This window comes from Miscanthus floridulus, chromosome 6 (assembly GCF_019320115.1).
Source record: "Miscanthus floridulus cultivar M001 chromosome 6, ASM1932011v1, whole genome shotgun sequence".
In the NCBI taxonomy this organism is placed as follows: Eukaryota; Viridiplantae; Streptophyta; class Magnoliopsida; order Poales; family Poaceae; genus Miscanthus; species Miscanthus floridulus.
Genome location: NC_089585.1, coordinates 99780679 through 99802788, shown reverse-complemented (window position 1 = coordinate 99802788; position 22110 = coordinate 99780679). Strand labels below are relative to the sequence as shown.

The window sequence follows — 22110 nt, the reverse complement described above, 5'->3', positions numbered from 1 at the left end:
ACATACCGTGCCAACTAGCAAGCAACTTGTGCTCAATTAAGCCTCTTTATTCTACCCCCACATTGGATATATGGGTTTGGTACAAAGAAATCCATGTGTGGACGTTAGTTGGGGGAGTTTTTTTTTTTCATTTACAAACTAACTTTATTTTCAGCGGAAAACCACTTTATTGCGTTTTCTGTCGACAGATGCTGCTGATACTAGTACAAGATATGGGTAAGTAACAGAACAGGAACAGGCCGGGGCCAAGAAACCATGTGCTGCTCCTAAAATTTGGCGTCTGAAGCAAGGACTGGAGGGATCAATTTGAGATCGTTCGGCATGTAGCCTGATAGGCTTGCACGCGTTTAGATTCATGCACACTAGCACACCATCCCACTCCCACATCACGAATCTAGCGTTTCTCCCCCGTTCGGTGCGACAGCATCCATGGCAGGCCCAGTGCCCCACGGAGGATCAGCGACCACACCTCCGAGGAGCAAAATGATCAGCAGTTTCGCTCTCCTGATCACACAAACCGCGGCAGTCGTTATCCTGCAGACCGTGGCGACGCCGTCGTTCTACCGTCCACGTGTGGCCATGAAGGCGCCTAACCAAAAAAGGAATTTCACTCTAGGCCGCGACGCCGTGCACCATAGATCCTTTGCCCCTGACAGGAAACTTGATCCCTCGAGGCCTCAAAGGGGGCATAATCACGCGGTAGACTTAGTCGCCAGTCGCCAGTCGCCACTTGCCCACTTTAAAAGTCTTTGTGTGTTGGACACTGGAGTTGACGCCTCGGTCGTCCACGTTCAAGCAGAGATCCGGTTTCTCTGCGAATACAGTGCGACCATATATCTTCTCAAAAGCGATTGAACACAGCGCTACCTCTTTGCTCGCCATGCCTCTCCTACCTTGTCTCCTCCTCTTCCTGTGCGTTCATGCCCCTGCCTCCCATGCCATCCTCCCTCCTCCGCTCCCGGCCACCTATGACGGTTCGATTTGCTCGCAGTCGTTCATGTGCGGCGGCGTCAATATCAGCTATCCCTTCTACCTTCCCAACGCAACCAGAGAGACCGCCGATTACGGATACAGCTACTCCTGCGGCTACACCGACCTGTTGATTTCCTGCCAAGGCGAGGCGCCGACCGAGACCCCGGTCATCACCCTCGGTGGCGACAACTACGCCGTTCAGAACATCTTCTACGACACCCACACCATCATTCTGGTGGACAGCGATGTGCTCGTCGGCAGCAGCTGCCCTGCAGTCCGCCATGAAGTCAGCTTCAACGAGAGCTGGCTGCACAACAGCAGCTCCAGCGGCAAGCTCACCTTCTTCTACGGCTGCTACCCACGCGGTCCCGTGCCGCAACAATTTGACGCTTACAAAATCAAATGCGCGGGGTTCAAGAGCCCGCCAGGTGTTGGCGCAGGAGACGCCTTCGTGCTCATGACTGATGAGCAAGAACTGTCTGCGAACTGCAGCGAGGTTGTCACCGTGCCAGTGAGAAGCGATGTTCTGATGGCAGCAAGTAATAACCAGAGCAACTTCACAAGCGGCGGATACGGAGACGTGCTCAAGCGTGGGTTCGAGTTGGAATGGACCCGTATCACAGAGGATGGGTGTCACCTGTGCGAGGAGTCGAACGGGCAATGCGCCTATAGCCAGAACAGGGTATTCCGGGGCTGCTTGTGCCACGGAGGGAAGGCGGGCAACCCGTACTGCAAACACATCGCATCAAGTAAGCCCTTAAACCTACTGAAAGATTTATTTCCGTCTAAAAACAAATTCTGCCCCGTCTGCACAGCCAACCATTTCACTCGGCGATTCCAGTATTCCACGCCTGTGTGTCTTTCTATTGAGGCTTCGCTTCAAACTAAAATGAGTTTCATGATTTGGTTTCCTATTCACAAACAAAAAACGAAGAACTCAAAGCTCTTAAATTTTCAGAAGAATCGAAGACAATGAGCACGTTGGTTTTGCATAGGCCACCATGAATTGACTAAAATTAGGCTCTCTTCACCAGCACATTACGAATCCACTACTTAGTCAAGCTTTCATCATTTCGCCAATCAAGTGACCTGGCACTGAGAACATCTGATCAACCGCCAATCAAGTAGACTCTCACGACTGCCAGGAACCTCAATTATGAAGGAAATTATTCTTAATGATCATACAAACGTTTTCAAGGTATCATGAAGCAAAACTTGTCGGCCCACCTGTCTCACTAAGTACTCCCTCCGTCCAAAAAATAAAATAAAAATCTCGCTTCCTCATATGAGTCAAACAATTCCAATTTTAACAAAAAATATATAAAATATTATTTATGATACGTAATAAGTATCACTAAATTAATCATGAAATATATAAACCTATTTGAAGATACAATTCCTCATATTTGTGCTTTGTGTTTCTGTTTGACGTAATCTTGCTCAAATCTAACATTGTCTTTTGTTCGTTGGCATACAGGATCAAAAGGGAAAACAACAATTATTGCTGGTAAGCACTACGCAGCCTATAGCCAGTACCCATCTTCATGCATTTAGTCTAAAAAGAGCAGAAGAAAAGCATATAATGAATTATTGGCATGTCATGTTTGAAAATCCATAATTCTAAAAAAAATGACAACAATGTAGATAAATTTCATCCTCCCTTTGGGCAATAATCTGATGAGTTTCTTCACTGACTAGTGGTGCATTTTTCTTTGCAAATTGATTTTTTAGAATGCTTTGTAGTTGAATTCGCTTGTGATGCTTTTGTGATGCAGGTATTGTTGCAGACATGTTATTCATGTGTCTAGTAATTCTCATATTCTTCTCGGCTTGTAAATATGGTTGGCTCCCCCTCAAATCGAAGGACGAACCAAGGATTGAGTCATTTCTACAAAAGAACGGGAACCTATATCCGAAAAGATACACTTATGCAGATGTTAAAAGAATGACAAAATCCTTTGCTGTGAAGCTAGGCCAAGGTGGATTTGGTGCTGTATACAGAGGCAACCTCCAAGATGGCCGCCAGGTAGCGGTTAAGATGCTAAAGGACACCAAAGGTGATGGTGAGGAATTTATGAACGAGGTGGCTAGTATTAGCAGAACTTCTCATGTCAATGTTGTGACACTTTTAGGATTTTGCTTGCAAGGATCTAAAAGGGCACTTATTTACGAGTACATGCCTAATGGTTCACTTGAAAGGTATGCCTTCAACAGCAACATGAATAGTGAAAATTTACTAAGCTGGGAGAAATTATTTGACATAGCAATTGGCACGGCTAGAGGACTTGAATATCTCCACCGGGGATGCAATACTCGGATCGTGCATTTTGACATCAAACCACATAACATCCTATTAGATCAGGATTTCTGTCCTAAGATCTCTGACTTTGGATTGGCCAAGCTATGCCTGAATAAAGAGAGTGCTATCTCCATTGCTGGCGCAAGAGGGACAATAGGTTATATTGCCCCAGAGGTTTACTCAAAGCAATTTGGAATAGTAACTAGCAAGTCAGATGTGTATAGTTATGAAATGATGGTCCTTGAGATGGTTGGAGCAAGGGATAAGAATACAAGTGAAAATAGTGAATCTAGTAGCCAATATTTCCCTCAGTGGATTTATGAACATTTGGACGACTACTGTATCAGTGCTTCTGAGATTGATGGTGAGACCACAGAGCTTGTGAGAAAGATGATAGTTGTCGGTTTGTGGTGCATACAAGTGATTTCAACTGATCGGCCAACAATGACTAGAGTCGTCGAGATGCTGGAAGGAAGCACAAGTAATCTGGAATTGCCACCCAAAGTTCTCTTGAGCTGACGAGCGTAGATATCTTCCTAATAAATGTTGCTAGCGTTACCAGGTTGCACAAATGCAAATGTTTGTTATATCTATGCAGAACTAAATGAATGCACCGAATGCTATTTTTTGGTCTGTAAACATAGATGTAACTATTTTAGGAATTTCTTGACAGGGGTGCTCATAGCCTCATACTACACTATATGATGGTATACTTTGTTCAGACTAGCTGCAAGCACTAGATGCATTACAAATTCAGTAGGCGGGCTGGGTTTAAAATTTAAATCGCGATGGAATACATTACACAATTAAAATTGAGACTAAACTTTTCATTCCAATTCAGATCAGAATTGCGACACCCAAATTCCTGAAAATACTTGAACTGTGAACTAGAGATTAGTAGTAGTAGGTATTAAGAGTAGGTATTAAGAGTCAACTTACCAAAGTCAGAGTTCTCTAATGACGTGGTCATAGGACTCATAGCTGAGATCTCGGCTGGCTGTCCGCACTCATCACTCATCAGTGGCACTCTGCCATAGCGGTGCCGCCTGCCGGCCTGCGTCCATGTTTGCCTCCGTTTGAGTCAGTGGCTCAATGCCCGGGTAGCTTCCTAACAGATGGCCGCGTTCGCTGTCTCCAGACTCGAGAGCCACTAATTTCCACACGGACCGCGGTGTCGGTCGCTAGAGGAGCCTCTATTATATTGTATCTGTATGACAACCATGTTTGCCTCCGTTTGAGTCAATGGCTCAATGCCGGGTAGCTTCCTTAACAGATGGCCGCGTTCGCTGTCTCCAGACTCGAGAGCCACTAATTTCCACACGGACCGCGGTGTCGGTCGCTAGAGGAGCCTCTATTATATTGTATCTGTATGACAAAAGTCCCTCGACTGCACGTGGAAATTTCACTATCTCGGCTGACGCTTCGCTAGTCTCTAGCGGTGACTAGTCACCGTGTTAGGACATTTTGCAGCACAGCGCGAGAAAAGGCATGCCACAGGTGCAGTTTTTTTCTAATTCTGGTTTGGCGTATCTTGACTTCCTACTAGAGTTTAATCCATTATTCCATTTTCAATAGAACTTTCTGTCACCACGAAAGTTAGCCCAGCAGATAGGTTTATGAGCCAAGACGCACGGTTTCATGGCATGTTGGATACTATTCTACGGTTCAAACCAAACCTTTTCATGGGTAGCTGGGTCTTCTTGTGCTGACCAAACTTCTTCCAGTCCCACTTAGCTTCTTTTCCTCACTTGTACATGGTGTGCAGCACACAAGCAGAATCCCCAGACATGGAGTAGTTTGTAAGGAGGGGCCAGCGTCAAGCGACAAACACAAACGCCTTGGGAGCCACCAGCTTTACCCATAGGCCATGGTGGGTCTCCTGCTGCTATGCCACCGTCGTCTGCAGCTGCCGCTCCTCGTTGACATCTTGTTCGCTGCTTCCCGCGGTGATCCTTCCAGCGGCGATTACAACACCTCCATATGCAAGCTGCAGCCGTACACATGCGGCAAAGTGAATATCAGTTACCCGTTCTATCTTTCCGATGAGACGGCAGATGTCCTGGGCAACAACTCCTCCTCCTGCGGGTACCCTGGGCTGGCCATCCACTGTGTGGACGACAAGTATCCCATCATGCAACTCGGCAGCATCAGCAGCAGGAACAGCAGCAGCAGTAGCCCAGACTACTACTACAACGTGACGGACATCAACTACACCAACTTCACCATCTCCCTCGCCGACCCCGATGTCCTTGATGATCAGAGCTGCCCACGGATTCACGATCAACCTCGAAGTGTAGGCAGGAGTTCATATTACGCTGAGCCTGATAGGCTTGCACGCGTTCAGATTCATGCATACGAGCACACCATTCCACATCAACGATTAGCCTGTAGAAAGTGCAGGCGTGTGTCAGCAATCTGAGGAGGCGAAGGCGCGACAGGCGCGGTGGCTAGAAGGCGCGGGAAAAAGGTGAAGACAAGAATGGTGTCCTGGGCCGGCCTCAAGGTGTTGGGCTTCGTCCGGCCCATGGCGGGTCGTGGTGTCGGTGTGAGTCCGCTTATAAGCGGTGTAATGGCGCTATGAACGGTTAAGGAATAACGGAAGTCTTAACCAATTCCTCCCTCTAAGAACTCTGTTCTTCTGTATCTGAACCCCTGTTCCTCCCAATTCTAATACCAAATCCTCTGATTTCTACTATCTCCAATTATCATTTCTGTAATTGCCGATCTGGTTCGTGACAGCCCCAAGTACTTTCACTGCTATCAAAGATCCTTCATCTAGCTTACCTTTGAAGATCTTCCTAAAGCTTCCTTCCCCTAGAAAGTTATCATCAGTTAAGATGTTGGTTGCGGGAGCAAGCTCGTGCAGTGGTATGAGATCAGCAGCGGCTGATAGTTCTGCAAGTCTCTGTCTAAGGAACCGGCATATTTCTTCGGTTGTTCACCTTCATTCTTACCTCCATATACAAGAACACAGCTAAAGCTAAAGCTTAAAATGCCAGGATGGTATTAGGTAATAGGACTTTTATCAATAGTTTTTGTGGTCTCGTACGGTTACTGGTGTTTGTGAGAATCGTAGGATTGTGTACCTTTCTGTGTAACCCGTAGATCCGTAGTTAGGCTCCTCGACCTTGCGGAGCTTCACCGCAACGACAGCGTGGACGCCGATGCCGCCCTGGATGCAGCCTCGCGGATGCCAGTGCACGGCGTGGTGGTGAGGCAGTGGGGTGTCGGAGAACCTGCATAGGCGCGACGGTAGTGATGGTGGCGGGCTCATCCCGTCGCTAGCAGCATGCTTTAGGATCGGATTAGGGTTTCTCTTTCGGTGGGTGTGGCGGCTCCGGTCAACCTCGTAGTCTGAGCCCTCACCCCCACATTTCTTTTATGTGTGCCGTGCGACAGGGGCCCTCCAACCGAGTTAGGGTTGGGCTCCCCCGATCAGGGAGCAGAGATATGGCCCAATAGGCCGTTGGGCCTATTAGTGGAGATCAACTAACATTCTCCCCCTCGATCTCATTCCATCTTTCACTCTCATATCATTTGCTTTTGTTCATTCCATTACAGATTAGCTCATAGAGCATGTCTCATCGTCACGGTCCATTGTCGATAGACTTAACAGCTACAACTCACTACTCTGTTCTGAAATAGATACTTATCTTTGGGCCTTCTTTTGTCCAGGAATATTTTAGGCTTTCCCTTAAACCCAAGCTAGCTACATGTTCTCTGAACACCATGTCCTCTGAACATGTTGGGTGGTAAGCCTTTTGTAAGCGGATCCGCGAGCATCCTTTCTGTTCTTATATGCTCAAGACTTATGACTTGATCCTGGACTTAATCTTTCACAACATAATACTCTATGTCAATGTGTTTGGCAGCACCACTTGACTTATGTTGTGAGCATACTGTACTGTCAGATTATCATCGTAGTATTACTTTAAGTGGTCTATAGATGTCGTCAACCACCTTTAAACCGGGTATGAACTTCGTTAGTTAGTTCACCTGTCCGTTGCCTCATAACACGCTACAAACTGTCATACATTGTGGACGATGTAGTGACAGTTTGCTTTGAGCTTTTCTATGAAATAGCTCCCCTTTGCGAGATGATAGAAAATCCACGTCTGGATATGTATTCACTCTCGCATAATCAGAATCTGAATATCCCACCATGTGGAGTGAATCAGATCTTCCATATGTCATCATGAGGCCTTTCGTTCCTTGCAAATAATGCAAGACTTTCTTTACTAATTTCAGTGTTCTATTCCAGAATTGCTCTGGAATCTGCCAAGTAAAACCCGGTAACAAATGCAAAGTCAGGGCGTGTACATACTTGAGCATGTTGCAAGCTTTCGACAGCTGAAGCATATGGAACCACTTTCACTTTATCGATTGAGCTCATATTGGTTCCTGGGGCATTCAAAATCCTCATATCTGTCGCCCTTGACTATAGGAGCAGGTGAGGGACTACTTTTGTGCATACTGAATTTCTTTAAGATCTTTTCCATATATGCCTTTTGTGACAGTCCTTATACCCTTTTTCTTCTATCTCGGTGAATCTCGATCCCTAGAACGAACGAGACTTCACCAAGATCTTTCATATCAAATTTCTTTGTCTCCAGTAGTAGACTGACATCACTACTAGCAAGTAAGATATCATCTACATACAGGACAAGGAAGTTAAACTTCCCATTCTTAAACTTTGTATAGACACAATTGTCCTCTACATTCTCTTTAAAAAAAACCCAAAATTCTTTATTGTCTAATCAAACTTCAAGTACCATTGTCTTGAAGCTTGTTTTAATCCATAAATGAATTTCTTTAGGCGGCATCACATTCGTTCTTTTCCTTTCATGACAAAACCTTTCGATTGTGCCATGTAAACATTTCCCTCCAAGTCTCTGTTGAGAAATGTCGTCTTTACATCCATATAATGTAATTCTTAATCGTAATGTGTCACTAATGCCATTATGATTCTGAAGGAACCTTTACATGAGACTGGAGAATAGGTCTCATTGTAATCAATCCCTTCTCTTTGCATATAGCCTTTTGCCACAAGTCACGCTTTATATGTTTCTATATTCCCTTGAGAGTCAAGTTTTGCTCTGTAGACCCATTTACAGCCTACTGTATTGGCTCCTTTAGGAATTATTTCAAATCCCAAACTTTATTGACATTCATCGATTTCATTTCATCTTCCATAGCCTCAAGCCACTTTGATGACTGATCACTACTCATGGCTTCTTCAAACGAGGCTTTAATAATCCTTTATTTGAAATTCTTTAGTGTTGTACACTTCATAATCAGCAGGAATAGCTGATTTTCTAACTCTTTGAGACCTTCTAGGGGCCTCCACATTTGGCACATCTTCTGTTTGAGGCTATTGTTGCTCCCCCTCATATGTGGCAATTGGTTCTATTGGATCTTGAAGAACAGGTTCCTCATTTTCATTCATTGTTGCCACAGGTGGGATAACAACTGGTGCTGGCACCACAATATCTAGCACTGTCGGTGCAGCTACAACAGGTAGTGAGAAAATTGGCTCATGAATCATTAGAGTGGGTGCTTACACCCGCTTCACTTCAAGGTCAATTTCTCGAGCTACCATGCTCCCCCTCATCAATTCGTCCTCTAGGAAGACAGCATGTCTCATTTCCACAAACTTTGTATATCTCTCTGGACAGTAGAAACGAAAACCTTTTGACTTTTCTGTGTAGCCAAATAAATGACAACTTACTGTTTTGGGATATAACTTCCCAATGTTTGGGTTAATCACTTTAGCCTCGGCAGGGCTCCCCCCCACACACGCAAGTGGTTAAGTGAGGGTGTTCTTTCTGTCCACAACTCATACGGTGTTTTGAGCACCGACTTTCTTGATACTCTATTGAGAATATGAATGGAGGTTTTAACGCCTCCATCCACAGGCTCAACTATAAGGTGGAGTAAATTATTATACTGCCCACCATATTCATCAGGGTACGATTGATTCTTTTAGCTACTTTATTCTGCTGAGGTTCGCCCGGTATAGAATACTGGGCTACTATACCATTCTTTTAGGGTATGCCGACCGTAGTACTCCACCACGGTCAGACCTGACTGTCTTTAATCTTTAATATCTTAAATTTATCCAATACATCTTTTCTTTCTTTAATTAGATAAATATAGTCATAATGGGAGTAATCATCTGTGAATGGATCATAACCATCCGCACTCTTTACAGGAAACTGACCACAGATGTCTGTGTGAATAATCTATAAAATTCCTGCGCTTCATTTAGCATCTTTCTTTACATACTTTTCTTTTATACATTCTCTGCATTGTTCTTAATCTGAGAGCTCTAATGTAGGAAGAACATCATTCTTAACTTGTCTTTCTATTCTCCCCCTTGAAATATGGCCTGAACGATAGTGCCATAATTTCGACAACGCATCGTGAGCTCTCTTATGCCACCATTTTCAGAGTTACACTCTGTCACTAGCTACTTTATCAGCTGAGTAGCATATGTCTTTGAAGTGTCAGTGAACTGACTCTTTATTCTATCGAGGTACTCGGTGACCGTGTCACATTCTAGGATTAAGCCCACAATTGCGGGTTCAATCATGTTCTTTATCACAGCCAAACATTTCTTGCTGACAGTGACCCACTTTCTATGCTCAAAAGCCATAGGATATCTTTTGAGATTCAAAATCCCTTTCTTTAGTTGCCCAAGTGGCATCATTCTCTTTTGTCTCCCTCATCGGTGCCACAATCTCAGTGGAACACGGTGAGGTGACTACCCAGTCCACCTTAGACAGGATGAAAACCAGATCATAACTTTTCTTAACATAAAATTAACACCATTTGCATGCCTTGATTCCAATGTTGGTCAAAATCAAAACATACAACTATTCTTATACACTAATTCTACATCACCGTTGGGCAGAAATAGAATTAATGCATAAATCATTAACTTTCACAATTGTTCTTACACACTAATTCTATATCACCGTTGGGCAGAAGTAGAATTAATGCATAAATCATTAAAATTAACATCTGTTCTTATACACTAATTCTACATCACCGTTGGGCAGAAGTAGAATCAATGCATAAATCATTAAAATTACGATATTGTTATTAACAACGTTGGTCAGAAAATAACATCATAATCCATGATAAATCTCTTTTTCTCCAATTAAATACCACATTGGTTCAAAATAACTGGAGAATTAATAATTTCTTTAGCAGCGGAAAACTTTTCTTTTTCTCCAATTAAATACCACGTTGGTACAAATTAACTGGAGAATAAATAATTTCTCTAGCTATGGAAAAACTTCTCCTTTTCTTGAATTTTACCCACAGGGAAAATTGCTTTTTATATTTTCTTTAATTCATTAATCAATTTCTAGGAAATAAACATTTACTGGAAAAACTTCCTTTTCTCCAGTTAAATATCACGTCTGTTCAAAATCACTGGAGAATATACCTTTTCTTTAGCAGCGGAAAACGTATGCTCAATTTCTTGAATTTTACCCACGGGAAAAATTACTTTTTCTATTTTTCTTTTTGAGCTATTTTTCATTTTCCAGAAATAAATATTTGCTGGAAATAGAAAAAGGAAAAACTCATTCTTTTCTGTACTGTACTTTCGGCCCAAAACAGCAAGGCAACCCACGGTCCACGGCCGTACACGCCCTTCCCGCGCGCCCCCCCGCGCCCAGGCCGCAACCTGGGCCTGGGCCGGGAATTCAGTCTGGCGCGCGCACCCGCCTGGGCCAGATTTGGCCCAACAGCGCTCCACCGTCGGATCACATCCGATGGTCGCCCGGCCGTCTCGCTCGATCAAAAGCAACCCGACCAGCCGCGTCGGCCGAAACCCTAGCCCATTCGGTCTTCTGCCTCTCTCTCTTCGCTGCTCTTCTTTCTTTCTCCATAGCACAACAGCGCCGCCACAGCGAGACACCGAGAGCCAGCGAAGGCAGTGGAGCGGGCAGACACGGCGCCGTCGCCAGCCCCCTCGCCGGTGTGCGTGCTCCCCGACGGGTGAGCACGCCGTCGTCGAGCGGCCTGGCCGCGGTGCCCCCGTTTGCCGAGCCCGGCGAGCAGCAGCCCTGGTTTGGCCTTTCTTCTCCCGCACCGGCCAAGGGCCGGTTCGGGTGGGTTTCTTCTCCCTTCCCTTTCTTATTCCCCTATTTCTTTTCGATTTGGTTCTTCTCTCATCCGAACTAATGTGGGGAATGGGGTTAGGGTTAGGGTTTCTTTTCTTTTTAGGGTTTGATTCCGAATGGGATGAGGGGGTTAGTCTTTCTGTTTTCTTTTGATTTCTTTTCCTTTTCGGAGTTCATCCGAATCTCTTCCCTTCTTCCCCTTTTCTTTCTCCGATTTGGACTGATCTACCGGAGTTCGTGCGCGCCAGGCTACCCAGCCCGGCGGCTCTGTCTCTCTCTCGTCGGCCATGGATTTGGTTGACGGCAGTGACAGGACGGCCAGGCTCCAGGTAGGTAGCCTCATGACCGTCCTCTTTCTCTTGTACGGTTAGGGTTCGAGTTCCGTCCCGATCCGATCTGGATCAGGCATTTTCTTTGTTTTTCAATCTGAAACCCTAGATCTACACCCTAGGCTGACGAACTGCTAGGGTTCTTTATTGAAACCGTGCCCACTTTTCCTGTACCCGATCTAGGGTTAGGGTTACACAGAGTGAACCTAGCTCTGGTACCATTGTGAGAATCGTAGGATTGTGTACCTTTCTGTGTAACCCGTAGATCCGTAGTTAGGCTCCTCGACCTTGCGGAGCTTCACCGCAACGACAGCGTGGACGCCGATGCCGCCCTGGATGCAGCCTCGCGGACGCCAGTGCACGGCGTGGTGGTGAGGCAGTGGGGCGTCGGAGAACCTGCATAGGCGCGACGGTAGTGATGGTGGCGGGCTCATCCCGTCGCTGGCAGCATGCTTTAGGACCGGATTAGGGTTTCTCTTTCGGTGGGTGTGGCGGCTCCGGTCAACCTCGTAGTCCGAGCCCTCACCCCCACATTCCTTTTATGTGTGCCGTGCGACAGGGGCCCTCCAACCGAGTTAGGGTTGGGCTCCCCCGATCAGGGAGCAGAGATATGGCCCAATAGGCCGTTGGGCCTATTAGTGGAGATCAACTAACAGTGTTTTGGCATTGTACTATACCTAGGCAGGGTAGGCCACACAATGCATTGTTCTCCATCAATGATTTTGTGTGTCATATTTTGGGAACACTCCTTTTTGTATCTGTCCATCCAGTCTGTTAAACGAAACATTCAAGTTGGCAAGGTAAGTGAGATTGGTCAAGGGTTGTAGGATGGTACCACTCCCTGCCGTCTCCACTAGGTGACCTTGGGCCAAAATGCCGAGGGCCTCATGTCCCTCGTGCTCCACAGCAGTCATTCCAAAAAGTAGTTAGAGGGCCTCGCGGGACCTACAAGCCTCGAGAAGTACAACTCTTGATGTACATAAGTACCGATAGCAAAGAGGCGTGCAAACTTCACTAAATACTTTGTTTAAACCTAGAGCAAGTGCTAAAGTGGCTTCTAAGGGCACCACCAATGAAGGCTAACATTTTTAGTGGTTCTAGTATAAATAAAGTGATCCACATAGACCAGGAAATATTGAGACTACTATTCACACAATGCAAACTATCACTACTTGTGGTTTGCAAAGAAACTTTTTTCTTTCATCGTACCTCACATTTATTTTCTCTCCCTTTTTCTTTTTTAGCATGGACCACATTCACTCTCCTCAAGCATATATAGCTTCTGCAAGCCACTATGACAAGTATAGAGCATCTACTTTTTTATCCGATCATACATGGCACTTAGGGCTACTAGTAAAAAAGCAGCGTTGGGGAACCCCTAACTACTCTAAACACTAATACCAACACTTTTGCTAATCGCCTAATTTTCTCTTAAGTGTATATGGTGGCTAGAGCACTAAGAAATGAACGTCATCTCGACTATAGCTTTAACAAACTCCTACACACTTCAAATGGACGTGTATGGGTTTAGGGTACAACGGTTAGTCCTAATGATAATATTTGCCATTCAACTGGCAAAATAACTATTTTGATAGGGTTCATATTTCTTACATATGCTACTTGTTAACTTATGTCACCTTGACGGTTAAAAGAGAGGCGCATTGGGTAAAGGATATATGCTAATTTCTTTCACAGGAATTGTTTTTAGCAACTCTCGTTCACCCTTCTTCTGGTTGACGTCTCAGTGCTTCGCATTACATTCATCTGCATTGTTTGCTTGTTGTTTCCCATTCTCCTTTCGATTGTAAAATGAATTATTTGTACCGTTCAGATAACAACTGCCTGCAGGAAAAAAATCTCTACTCCTGATTAGGTTGTACAAGGAACAAGGGGATATGTAAATCCCATTTGGTTAATTTCCTGAGGTTTACAACAAGAAATATGAAGTATATTTTTCCTTTTGTAAGTTTGACAAAAATTCCCTTCATGCAGCAGGGTTCAGTGCTCATAGCAGAGACGGTGGCGGGTGGCTCAACTTTGGTCATCGCCATCCAGCAGAGGCTCGATCCGCCACTCGCTGCCATAGTAGGAGTTGGGCAGACCGAGCCAGAACTTGAAGGCCTCGGCGGCACGCTTGCGCTCCCGGCGCCTGTCCCGGCGCGCTTGCGACGCGTGCATGCTGGTGAACATCCTGGAGTGCATCTCGATGTACATCTTCTTGTACTTGGTCTTGTTGGGCGCGATGCCCTTCTCCTCCATGCACGCCACGATCTCCAGCGCCTTCTTGAAGAAGGCCGCCCTCACGCACATGTCCGCCAGCGCCCCCAGCAGCTCCTCGTCGGCCTCCTCCAGGCACCGCTCCTTCACCTCGTTCCAGAGCACCAGCGCCTCCCCTGGCTTGCGCGCCATCGCGATGCCCTTCGCCAGGCTGCCGTACGTCGCCACGTCCGGCTGCACGCCGCGTTCCTTCATCCTCTCTACCACCTGCTTCGCCGTCTCCACCAGCCCCAGCCGGCAGTACCCCTCCACGAGCATGTTCCACGCCGCCCTGTCCACCGTCACCCTGGGGTCCCGCTCCATCTCCATGAACACCTTGTGCGCCACCTTGGGCTGCCCCGACACAGCGAACGCCTTCATCAGCGTCGTGTAGCTCACCGTGGACGGCGCGATGCCCCATGACCGCATCTCGTTGAAGAAGGCTAGCGCGCCCGCGCTGTCGTCGCTGAGCACGCACCCGTCCATGAGGGTGTTGTATGTCACCACGCCGGGCTGGATGCCGGCGTCCGTCACCATCTCCTCAAAGAGCTCCCTGGCCTTGCCGATCTGCAGCTGCTGGCAGTACCCCTTGAGCAGGACGTTGTAGGTGACACGGTTGGCTGGAACTCCGGCCGCGGCCATCTCGCCCAGCACGGCGTGCGCGCGCGCCACATCGCCCGCACCGACAAGCGCTGATATCACCGTCGTGTAAGTCACATGGTCCGGCCGGCTTGCGGGTACCGTCAGCGCCTCTTGCCGCATCGCGCGCAGCACGGCCACGACATCGTCGACACGGCCTGCGTTCATGTATCCCTTCATCAACGTGGTGTACACCCTGGCGTTGGGCGGATAAGCCTTGGGGAGCAGCGGCACCTCATCTGAGCCCTGTCCCTGTTTGGCCCCGGCAACAATGTCGTCCAGCAGCGCGGCACCCTCCTCGACGTCAGTCGCACCGTCGCAATCCATAGCGACAGCCCTTAGCAGTGAGCATATGTCTTTGCGCTCTTCCCGCATCGCCTGCACGATCCTCTCCGCCGTGGTGATGTCACCGAAGCCGACGAACGCGGCGACGAGGGAGTGGAAAGTGGTGGCGCAGGGGGCGAGGCCGGAGGAGAGCATGCGCTCAAGCACGCGCGCGACGAGGTCCTTTCGGCCGGCGCGCGCGCACATCTTGATGACGACGTTGTAGGTGAGCGCATCGGCGGCGGAGCTCCATTCGCTCATTGCGTCGAACAGCTGCCGGAATCGGCGGCAGTCCCCGGCGTCGGCGCAGGCGCTGAGCGCTGCGTTGAATGCGGCCGCGTCGGGGAGGCAGGAGGGGTAGACGAGCTCTGATGGCGCGCGGCGGAGGTGGCGGAGGACGGCGTCGAAGAGGCGGAGCGCCTTGGTGGGCGGCGTGAGGCGGGCGACGGCGGCGGTGTACGCGCGTCGGTCGGGGAGGAGGCCCTGACGGAGCATGTAGAGGAGGAGGGAGTGGGCGAGGCGGGCGTCGCGGGAGCGGGCGGCGGCCGCGGCCGCGAGGGAGAGGGAGTTGGCGTCGAGGAGGTCGAGGGCGCCGCGGGCGCGGAGGCTCTGGAGGAGGCGGGCGGCGCGGGAGAACGTATCGGGGCCGTTGGAATCGAAGGAGAGCTGCGCGAGGAGGCGAGAGGCCGTGGTGGGGGAGGAAGGGAGGGCAGAAGGCTTCGAGGAGAAGAGGCTGTAGGCGGCATCGGTGTCATGGGCGCGGAGGAGCGCCAGGAGGGCGTCATCGGAGGCACCATCTTCTTCATGGTCAGGCGCGTGGGTGAGTGGCGGGGTGGAACGGGAAGTAGCTGGGGACAGGGCGGCTGGCGGATGGAGCCTCTGGTGCTGGTTGCCGGAGGAGGAAGAAGGTGGGGAGCATGAGCACGAGCAAGAGCAGGTGGCGCCACCGGGGAAGGAGGGATGGGGTTGGAGGAGCTGGAGCGAGTAGCGCGTGCAGCATAGCATCCCTGGAGTAGGTAGTCGCGCGGTAATGGCCGTATGGTCGGTCTGGTTTGGTCCGCCGGACGGCCGGAGGAGGAGGGAGAAGAAACGGCAGCAGCAGCTGCAGACGAGTGGAGCGGATAGGATGAGGATGAGGTATTTGACGTGGCCCAGGCCCAACCAAAGCAAACAAGCGTTCCACCCCACAGCCCAGCCATATCGACAGGGAGTCAGGGACGAATTCAGCTACAAACACACAGGTCACAACTCACACGTGCTTGGTCCGTGCAGAAGTTACGAGTTCTTGGACTGACCGAATTTAAACAAGAAGTGAACTCCTGGGTCAAAACAAAAAAGTGTGTGAATTCTGGAAATGGAGTCGTGGGGAGGTTTTTGAATCTTACCATCGCTCATATGTCATCCCGCAATAGAAAATCACTGGATAACCATTATTATAAAACGTGCGTAGCCCACTAGAATGTCAATCGGCGAGTTTGAGATTCAATTAGTCCTAGAAAAAAAAAAGAAAAATAACATCGTGTTCGTGTTTTGCCCTTCCCCCTTTTGAGCGACAAAACAGATGGGCGTGGTGCCTCGTGCTCCTGAGGACACCCACAATGGATGACTTATAAGCTAGCTCTAATTATTATTTTTTCATATTTTAATAGAAGTGAGAGAAAAGCTAGCCCTTGATCAAGAGACAGACTCATACACATATTCAAAGATCATCTGAGAGTGTCATGTGTGCTATGTTATGAGTTATATGCTAAAAGTTAGTGTCGCGGGGTCGAAACCGCGACAAGCATGTTGTTCGAGTCAGGTCAGAGTATGGGGTCTCCAGTGGCTCGAGTGGACTTAGAAAAACAAGAATCACATAGAGACGATGCAACGATTTATCCTGGTTCGGGCCAATTCGGTCCCTATGTTCAGAAGCTGATGATTCTTATATTCAAGAGCACTCAAAATCTATGGGGTTGCAACAAAGTGTAAAAGAAGAAGATTTGATAATCCTAAGGTTATCTCGCCGTCGGTGGAGTCTCCCCCTTGTCGGAGAGGAAGGAGACTGCAGGATGCGGTCGAGGAGGGGCTCCCGGTGCCTCTCTCTAGGTTGCCTTGCTCTTGGTGCAGAGCAGAGACAAATGGAATGGAATGGAGTGTCTAGTGATCGAATCGGTATCCTCTCCCCTCTAGGTCTGACCTTATCTCTTATATAATGAAATAGGTAGGGTACAAGGTGGTTTGGGGGTTCTAGTCTATCGTCTACGTGCGCCGGAGTCCAGGAGGGACGTGTAGCGGTGCACCGTGGACCGTCGAGGTGTCTTGGCGCCGAAGAAGCCTGGACGTCGTTCGGTTGCTCTGTTCTGACACTCTCTGTGTTAGAGAGTGTCGTCTTGGACCGGCCTCCCCCAGGTGAGACCTTCTGGAGTCTTCTTGGTGGCGAAGGAGGTCAGCTCCAGGGGCAGATGTGCGGGCTCGGAAGCCCCCAAAGCCACTAAAGGTCATGGGAAGCTTTGTCTTCTTATGTCACGCCCCAAACGTGACCCTGTCAAAGGAGCAGTTGGCAGGGGCACACCTAGGGAGTGGCGCCTGGGAGCCCCCGGGCATCGGTAGCCTGGGGCTTGTCTTCTTGTGCCCATGTCTTGGCTAGCATCGTTAGCCAGGCAGGAGCCAAGGACCGGACTCGGAGGTGCCATAGATCAGGAGCCCGAGGCTCGGGAAAGCCCCGAGCCCCAAGCTAAAGCTATAGGCGAGTTAGGCTCAGCCGGGTCTTTTTGCCAAAGGATGTGCGCGAGCATGCCTGATGGGCATAGCCCCCGAGCGATCCTGAAGATGTCGGTCGAGGGGTCTTCTTCGTTCGGGAACCATTGGACCCGAGGCTTAAAATACATGTATGTTAGGATATCGTTAGGAGCTCCCGAGCCCTTCGTGGCCTCACCTGGCATGATGGCGACGAAGGGCTAAATTCGATCGTCTGGTGACCAAACCCTCCTTAGCGGGGACGGCTTCTGATGGTGAGAGTGTTGTGCCCTGCTTGGGGCCTTTGAAAGGTCCTAATATGGCTAGAGGGGGGGGTGAATAGCCTATTTAAAAATCTACAAATCAACTAGAGCAATTTGATTAGTATGACAAATAGCGTAATGCAAACTTGCTCTAGCTCTACAAGGGTTGCAAGCCACCTATCCAACAATTCTAGTTGCAATGATTACTTAGGCACACAAACTTGCTATGTAATTACTCACTAAGAGCTCTCAACCTTGCTACTCTAAAGAGCTCAACTAGATGAATATAAATAATAAAGCAAGCTCTCAATTCTAATTACACTAAAGAGCTTGTGTCAACTAGTTTGCAAGAATGTAAATAAGTGAGTAGAGTGATTATACCGACGTGTAGGGGATGAACCAATCACAAGATGAATATATAGCCAATCACCGGGAGAATGCCAAAGACAAGAGACAATCGATTTTCTCCCGAGGTTCACGTGCTTGCCAACACGCTACGTCCCCGTTGTGTCGACCAACACTTGGTGGTTCGGCGGCTAAGAGGTGTTTCACAAACCTCGTCCACACGATTGGACACCGCAAGAACCGACCCACAAGTGAGGTAACTCAATGACACGAGCAATTTACTAGAGTTACCTTTTGGCGCTCCGCCGGGGAAGGTACAACTCCCCTCACAATCACCGAAGGCGGCCACGAACAATCACCAACTCGTGCCGATCCTTCACCGCTGCTCCAACCGTCTAGGTGGTGGCAACCACCAAGAGAAACAAGCAAAATCCACAGCGCAACACGAATACCAAGTGCCACTAGATGAAATCACTCAAGCAATGCACTTGGATTCTCTCCCAATCTCACAATGATGATGGATCAATGATGGAGATGAGTGGGAGGGCTATGGCTAAGCTCACAAGGATGCTATGTCAATGAAAAATGTGCAAGAGATGTCCCTTGAGCCGGCCATGGGGCTATAAATAGAGCCCCCATCAAATAGAGCCGTTATACCCCTTCACTGGGCAAAACGCGCTCTGACCGGACGCTCCGGTCATACCGATCGGACGCTGGCCCCCAGCGTCCGGTCGCCTGATGGACGCCACGCGTCACCAGCTTCAAACGCTGTTCGTCAGATTTCAACGGCTACGAAGCTGACCGGATGCTCCGGTCAAAACTGACTGGACGCTGAAGCCCCAGCGTCCGGTCGTTTCCAGTAAGCTCCTCGAGGCATGTTTTTTCGACCGGACGCGTCCGGTCCACCTTGACCGGACGCAGCCAGTGTCCGGTGCAACACCGAAACTGGCGACCTCTCTGCCAGCTCGACCGGACGCAGCCTTTCAGCGTCCGGTCGCTGAGTGACCCAGCATCCGATCAGTAGACCGACGCCAGCATCATTTCGACCAACTCCATTTCAATTCTAACTTCTTCACTCTTGCTCAAATGTGCCAACCACCAAGAATTCTAACTTCTTCACCCATCTCAACCCTGCAAACACCTTGTGCACATGCGTTAGCATATTTTCACAAATATTATCAAGGGTGTTAGCACGCCACTAGATCCTAAATGCATATGCAATGAGTTAGAGCATCTAGTGGCACTTTGATAACCGCATTCCGATACGAGTTTCACTCCTCTTAATAGTACGGCTATCTATCCTAAACGTGATCATACTCACTAAGTGTCTTGATCACTAAAACAAAATGGCTCCTACATTTTATACCTTTGCCTTGAGCCTTTTGTTTTTCTCTTTCTTCTTTTCTAAGTTCAAGCATTTGACCATCACCATGCTATCACCATTGTCATGATCTTCGCCGTTGCTTCATCACTTGGAGTGGTGCTACCTATCTCATAATCATCTTGATAAACTAGGTTAGCACTTAGGGTTTCATCAATTAACCAAAACCAAACTAGAGCTTTCAGCCTTCTTCTCTAGTGTGATGGATGGTGCTCGGCTATCAAGGCTGAGTGAAGATGATGTTGATCCCTTCGCGAGTCCATGTCGCATGGGTCTTCGACTTGAGCATGAGCTCGGTGAACTCGTCTAGGAGTTGTCGACTGTAGGCCTAGGGGCGCCCTCCTTTCTGATCGGAGCCTGCCGTGGGCTGGTTGACCAAGAGCGCTGGGCTCTAGCTCGGGGCCATCAGATCATCCGGAGCTCCACACCCTTCTGAGGGTTGTGATAACATGTCCTAGTCCTCTTAAGCCGACCTTCTAGGGTTGACCCTCTGCGACCAAAGATCGAGGAAGTGGGAGCACGCCGAGGCTCGGACGGAGGCCCTCGTTGAGCCCACTGCTCAACGGCTCCTGATCCAACTCCAAGGAGTTGGTTGGTTTTTGGGGGATGCGCCACCCGAGCGCTCGTTGATCCAGAGGTCAGGCTACTCCATCTAGGGAGCCAGCGTAGCCCCTGAGGCCATTATGGGGCCTCCTTGCTAGTGAAAGGGGTGGCTTCTAGGCGTGTCCCATCCGTTGATGCTTTGCGCAGGCGGTTGATGGCGTCTAGGCCGTCGTGCCTGGTGGATGAGTTATGACACGTGCACACCCCTATGTCATCCTGTCTCGTCTAGGAGATGGAACGTTAGGGCCATGTGGAGTAGATCAGGTGGAGGAGGAGCCGTGGCACTCAATGCACGTGGATTCGAGTCGTCGATGATAGTTGGTGGGCCCAGGGGGAGGCGGATCCCCCAGTCCTCTGAGGGGGCGTGCGTGAAGTGGGCGGCACACGTGGCTCAGCCCAACAAGGTTGGGCCGACAGGGAGGTGGCGATTCACCTTTGCCTTGGGTCCAGCAACCGCTGCCGCACCGCACGATCGTGCATGGGATCATGGGGGCATGGCTGCCGCTGCTCTCGGAGTACAAAAGCAAAGATGGAAAGGTGGAGAGGGAGAGTTACCTTCGGCTTTCGATGAAACCTTTCCTCTTCATGCGACCTCTGCTTCCTCCCGCTCCCACGCATTCGCTCGCTACCCCTTGCCCCCGCCTTTGTCCCCATGGCAGAATGGGGGCCATCCGGGATCACCGAGGTGAAGATCAGGAGGATGGAGGAGAACGGGTTGGCGCTGGAGCCACACTAACCAAACTAACAAGCTCTCAAAGACTAACTACACTAAAGAGCTTGACAACTAGTTTGCAAGGAATGTAAAGGGGTGAGTAGGGTGATTATACTACCGCATCAAGGAATGAACCAATCACAATGTGGAGACAACCAATCACCGAGAGAAATCCAATCACACAAGAGACACAAGATTTTTGTCCTGAGGTTCACGTGCTTGCTGGCATGCTAGTCCATGTTGTGTCGATCAACACTTGATGGTTCAGCAGCTAAGAGGTGTTGGACGAACCTCGTCCACACAATTGGACACCTATTTATACCTTTGCCTTGAGCTCCATAGGGTTTTGTTTTTCTCTTTCTTCTTTTCCATGTTGAGCACTTGATCATCATCAACACGTGTCCACCTTCATCACCATGGACCTCATCTTGCTCTATCACTTGGATTGGACCACCTTTTCTAATTCACACACTTAGATCAAAGGTTAGTCCTAGGTTTCATCAATTATCCAAAACCAAACTAGGGCTTTCAATCTCCCCCTTTTTGGGAATTGATGACAACCTATTTACAAAGATATTCAATGAAATCTTTTTGGATTCATGTTGCTTGCCCAAGCATATTACCATATGTAAAGATTATGGACAAGTTTCATCAACCTAATTCGGTAGTATTAGCTCCCCCTACATATGTGCTAAGAGTTTAGATTTGAAAGCTTGCACATATGCATGGATTAGAAGTTTGGGAGAGTAATAGCTACCAAATGATGCTAATGTATAAAGAATGGACCTTTGAAGCATGATACCAATTGGAGTTGCCATTTGTACACCATCCTTATCACCATGATTTGCTAGATACCACTTGAAAAGCAAAGACAAACTAGATACCTCGTGAGATAAACATTAGAAGCAAGGTTCTAGTACCACTTATAAAAGATCAAGGTATATCTAGCTATCCTATGCATGCTAGTTTTTATTTCATCAATCATTTTATATAATCTAGCATACACCACACACGCATAGATATGGAATTTAAAACTTGTGCCATGTAAGCAAATATATTGTCGGGTTCATAAACCCGGGGTCCCTCGAGAACCGGCTTCTGCACCAAGGCTCGGCCCAAGAGTCTAAATACAAT

At 48.5% G+C, this 22110-nt stretch overlaps 2 protein-coding genes across 2 annotated transcripts; one reads left to right on the top strand and one right to left on the bottom strand.

Moving 5' to 3' along the window:
* The first annotated feature begins 795 nt into the window (after positions 1-795).
* Positions 796-3951, top strand: LOC136456421 (LEAF RUST 10 DISEASE-RESISTANCE LOCUS RECEPTOR-LIKE PROTEIN KINASE-like 2.1). Its single transcript, XM_066456285.1, has 3 exons — positions 796-1721; positions 2450-2479; positions 2748-3951. The coding sequence occupies exons 1-3, from the start codon at positions 881-883 to the stop codon at positions 3788-3790; spliced, it is 1914 nt and encodes a 637-aa protein (XP_066312382.1). The 5' UTR covers positions 796-880; the 3' UTR covers positions 3791-3951.
* A 9678-nt stretch (positions 3952-13629) lies between these two features.
* On the bottom strand, positions 13630-16067 carry LOC136456419 (pentatricopeptide repeat-containing protein At3g09650, chloroplastic-like). The gene has a single exon (XM_066456284.1). The coding sequence runs from the start codon at positions 15957-15959 to the stop codon at positions 13767-13769; it is 2193 nt and encodes a 730-aa protein (XP_066312381.1). The 5' UTR covers positions 15960-16067; the 3' UTR covers positions 13630-13766.
* Between the last annotated feature and the right edge of the window lie 6043 nt (positions 16068-22110).

Bases quoted from the DNA above. Each gene is read 5' to 3' on its own strand.
- LOC136456419 (XM_066456284.1), bottom strand. From the start codon at position 15,959: ATGCTATGCTGCACGCGCTACTCGCTCCAGCTCCTCCAACCCCATCCC.
- LOC136456421 (XM_066456285.1), top strand. From the start codon at position 881: ATGCCTCTCCTACCTTGTCTCCTCCTCTTCCTGTGCGTTCATGCCCCT. The intron at 1,722-2,449 runs GTAAGCCCTTAA...GTTGGCATACAG, and splicing joins CTGCAAACACATCGCATCAA to GATCAAAAGGGAAAACAACA. The intron at 2,480-2,747 runs GTAAGCACTACG...TTTGTGATGCAG, and splicing joins GAAAACAACAATTATTGCTG to GTATTGTTGCAGACATGTTA.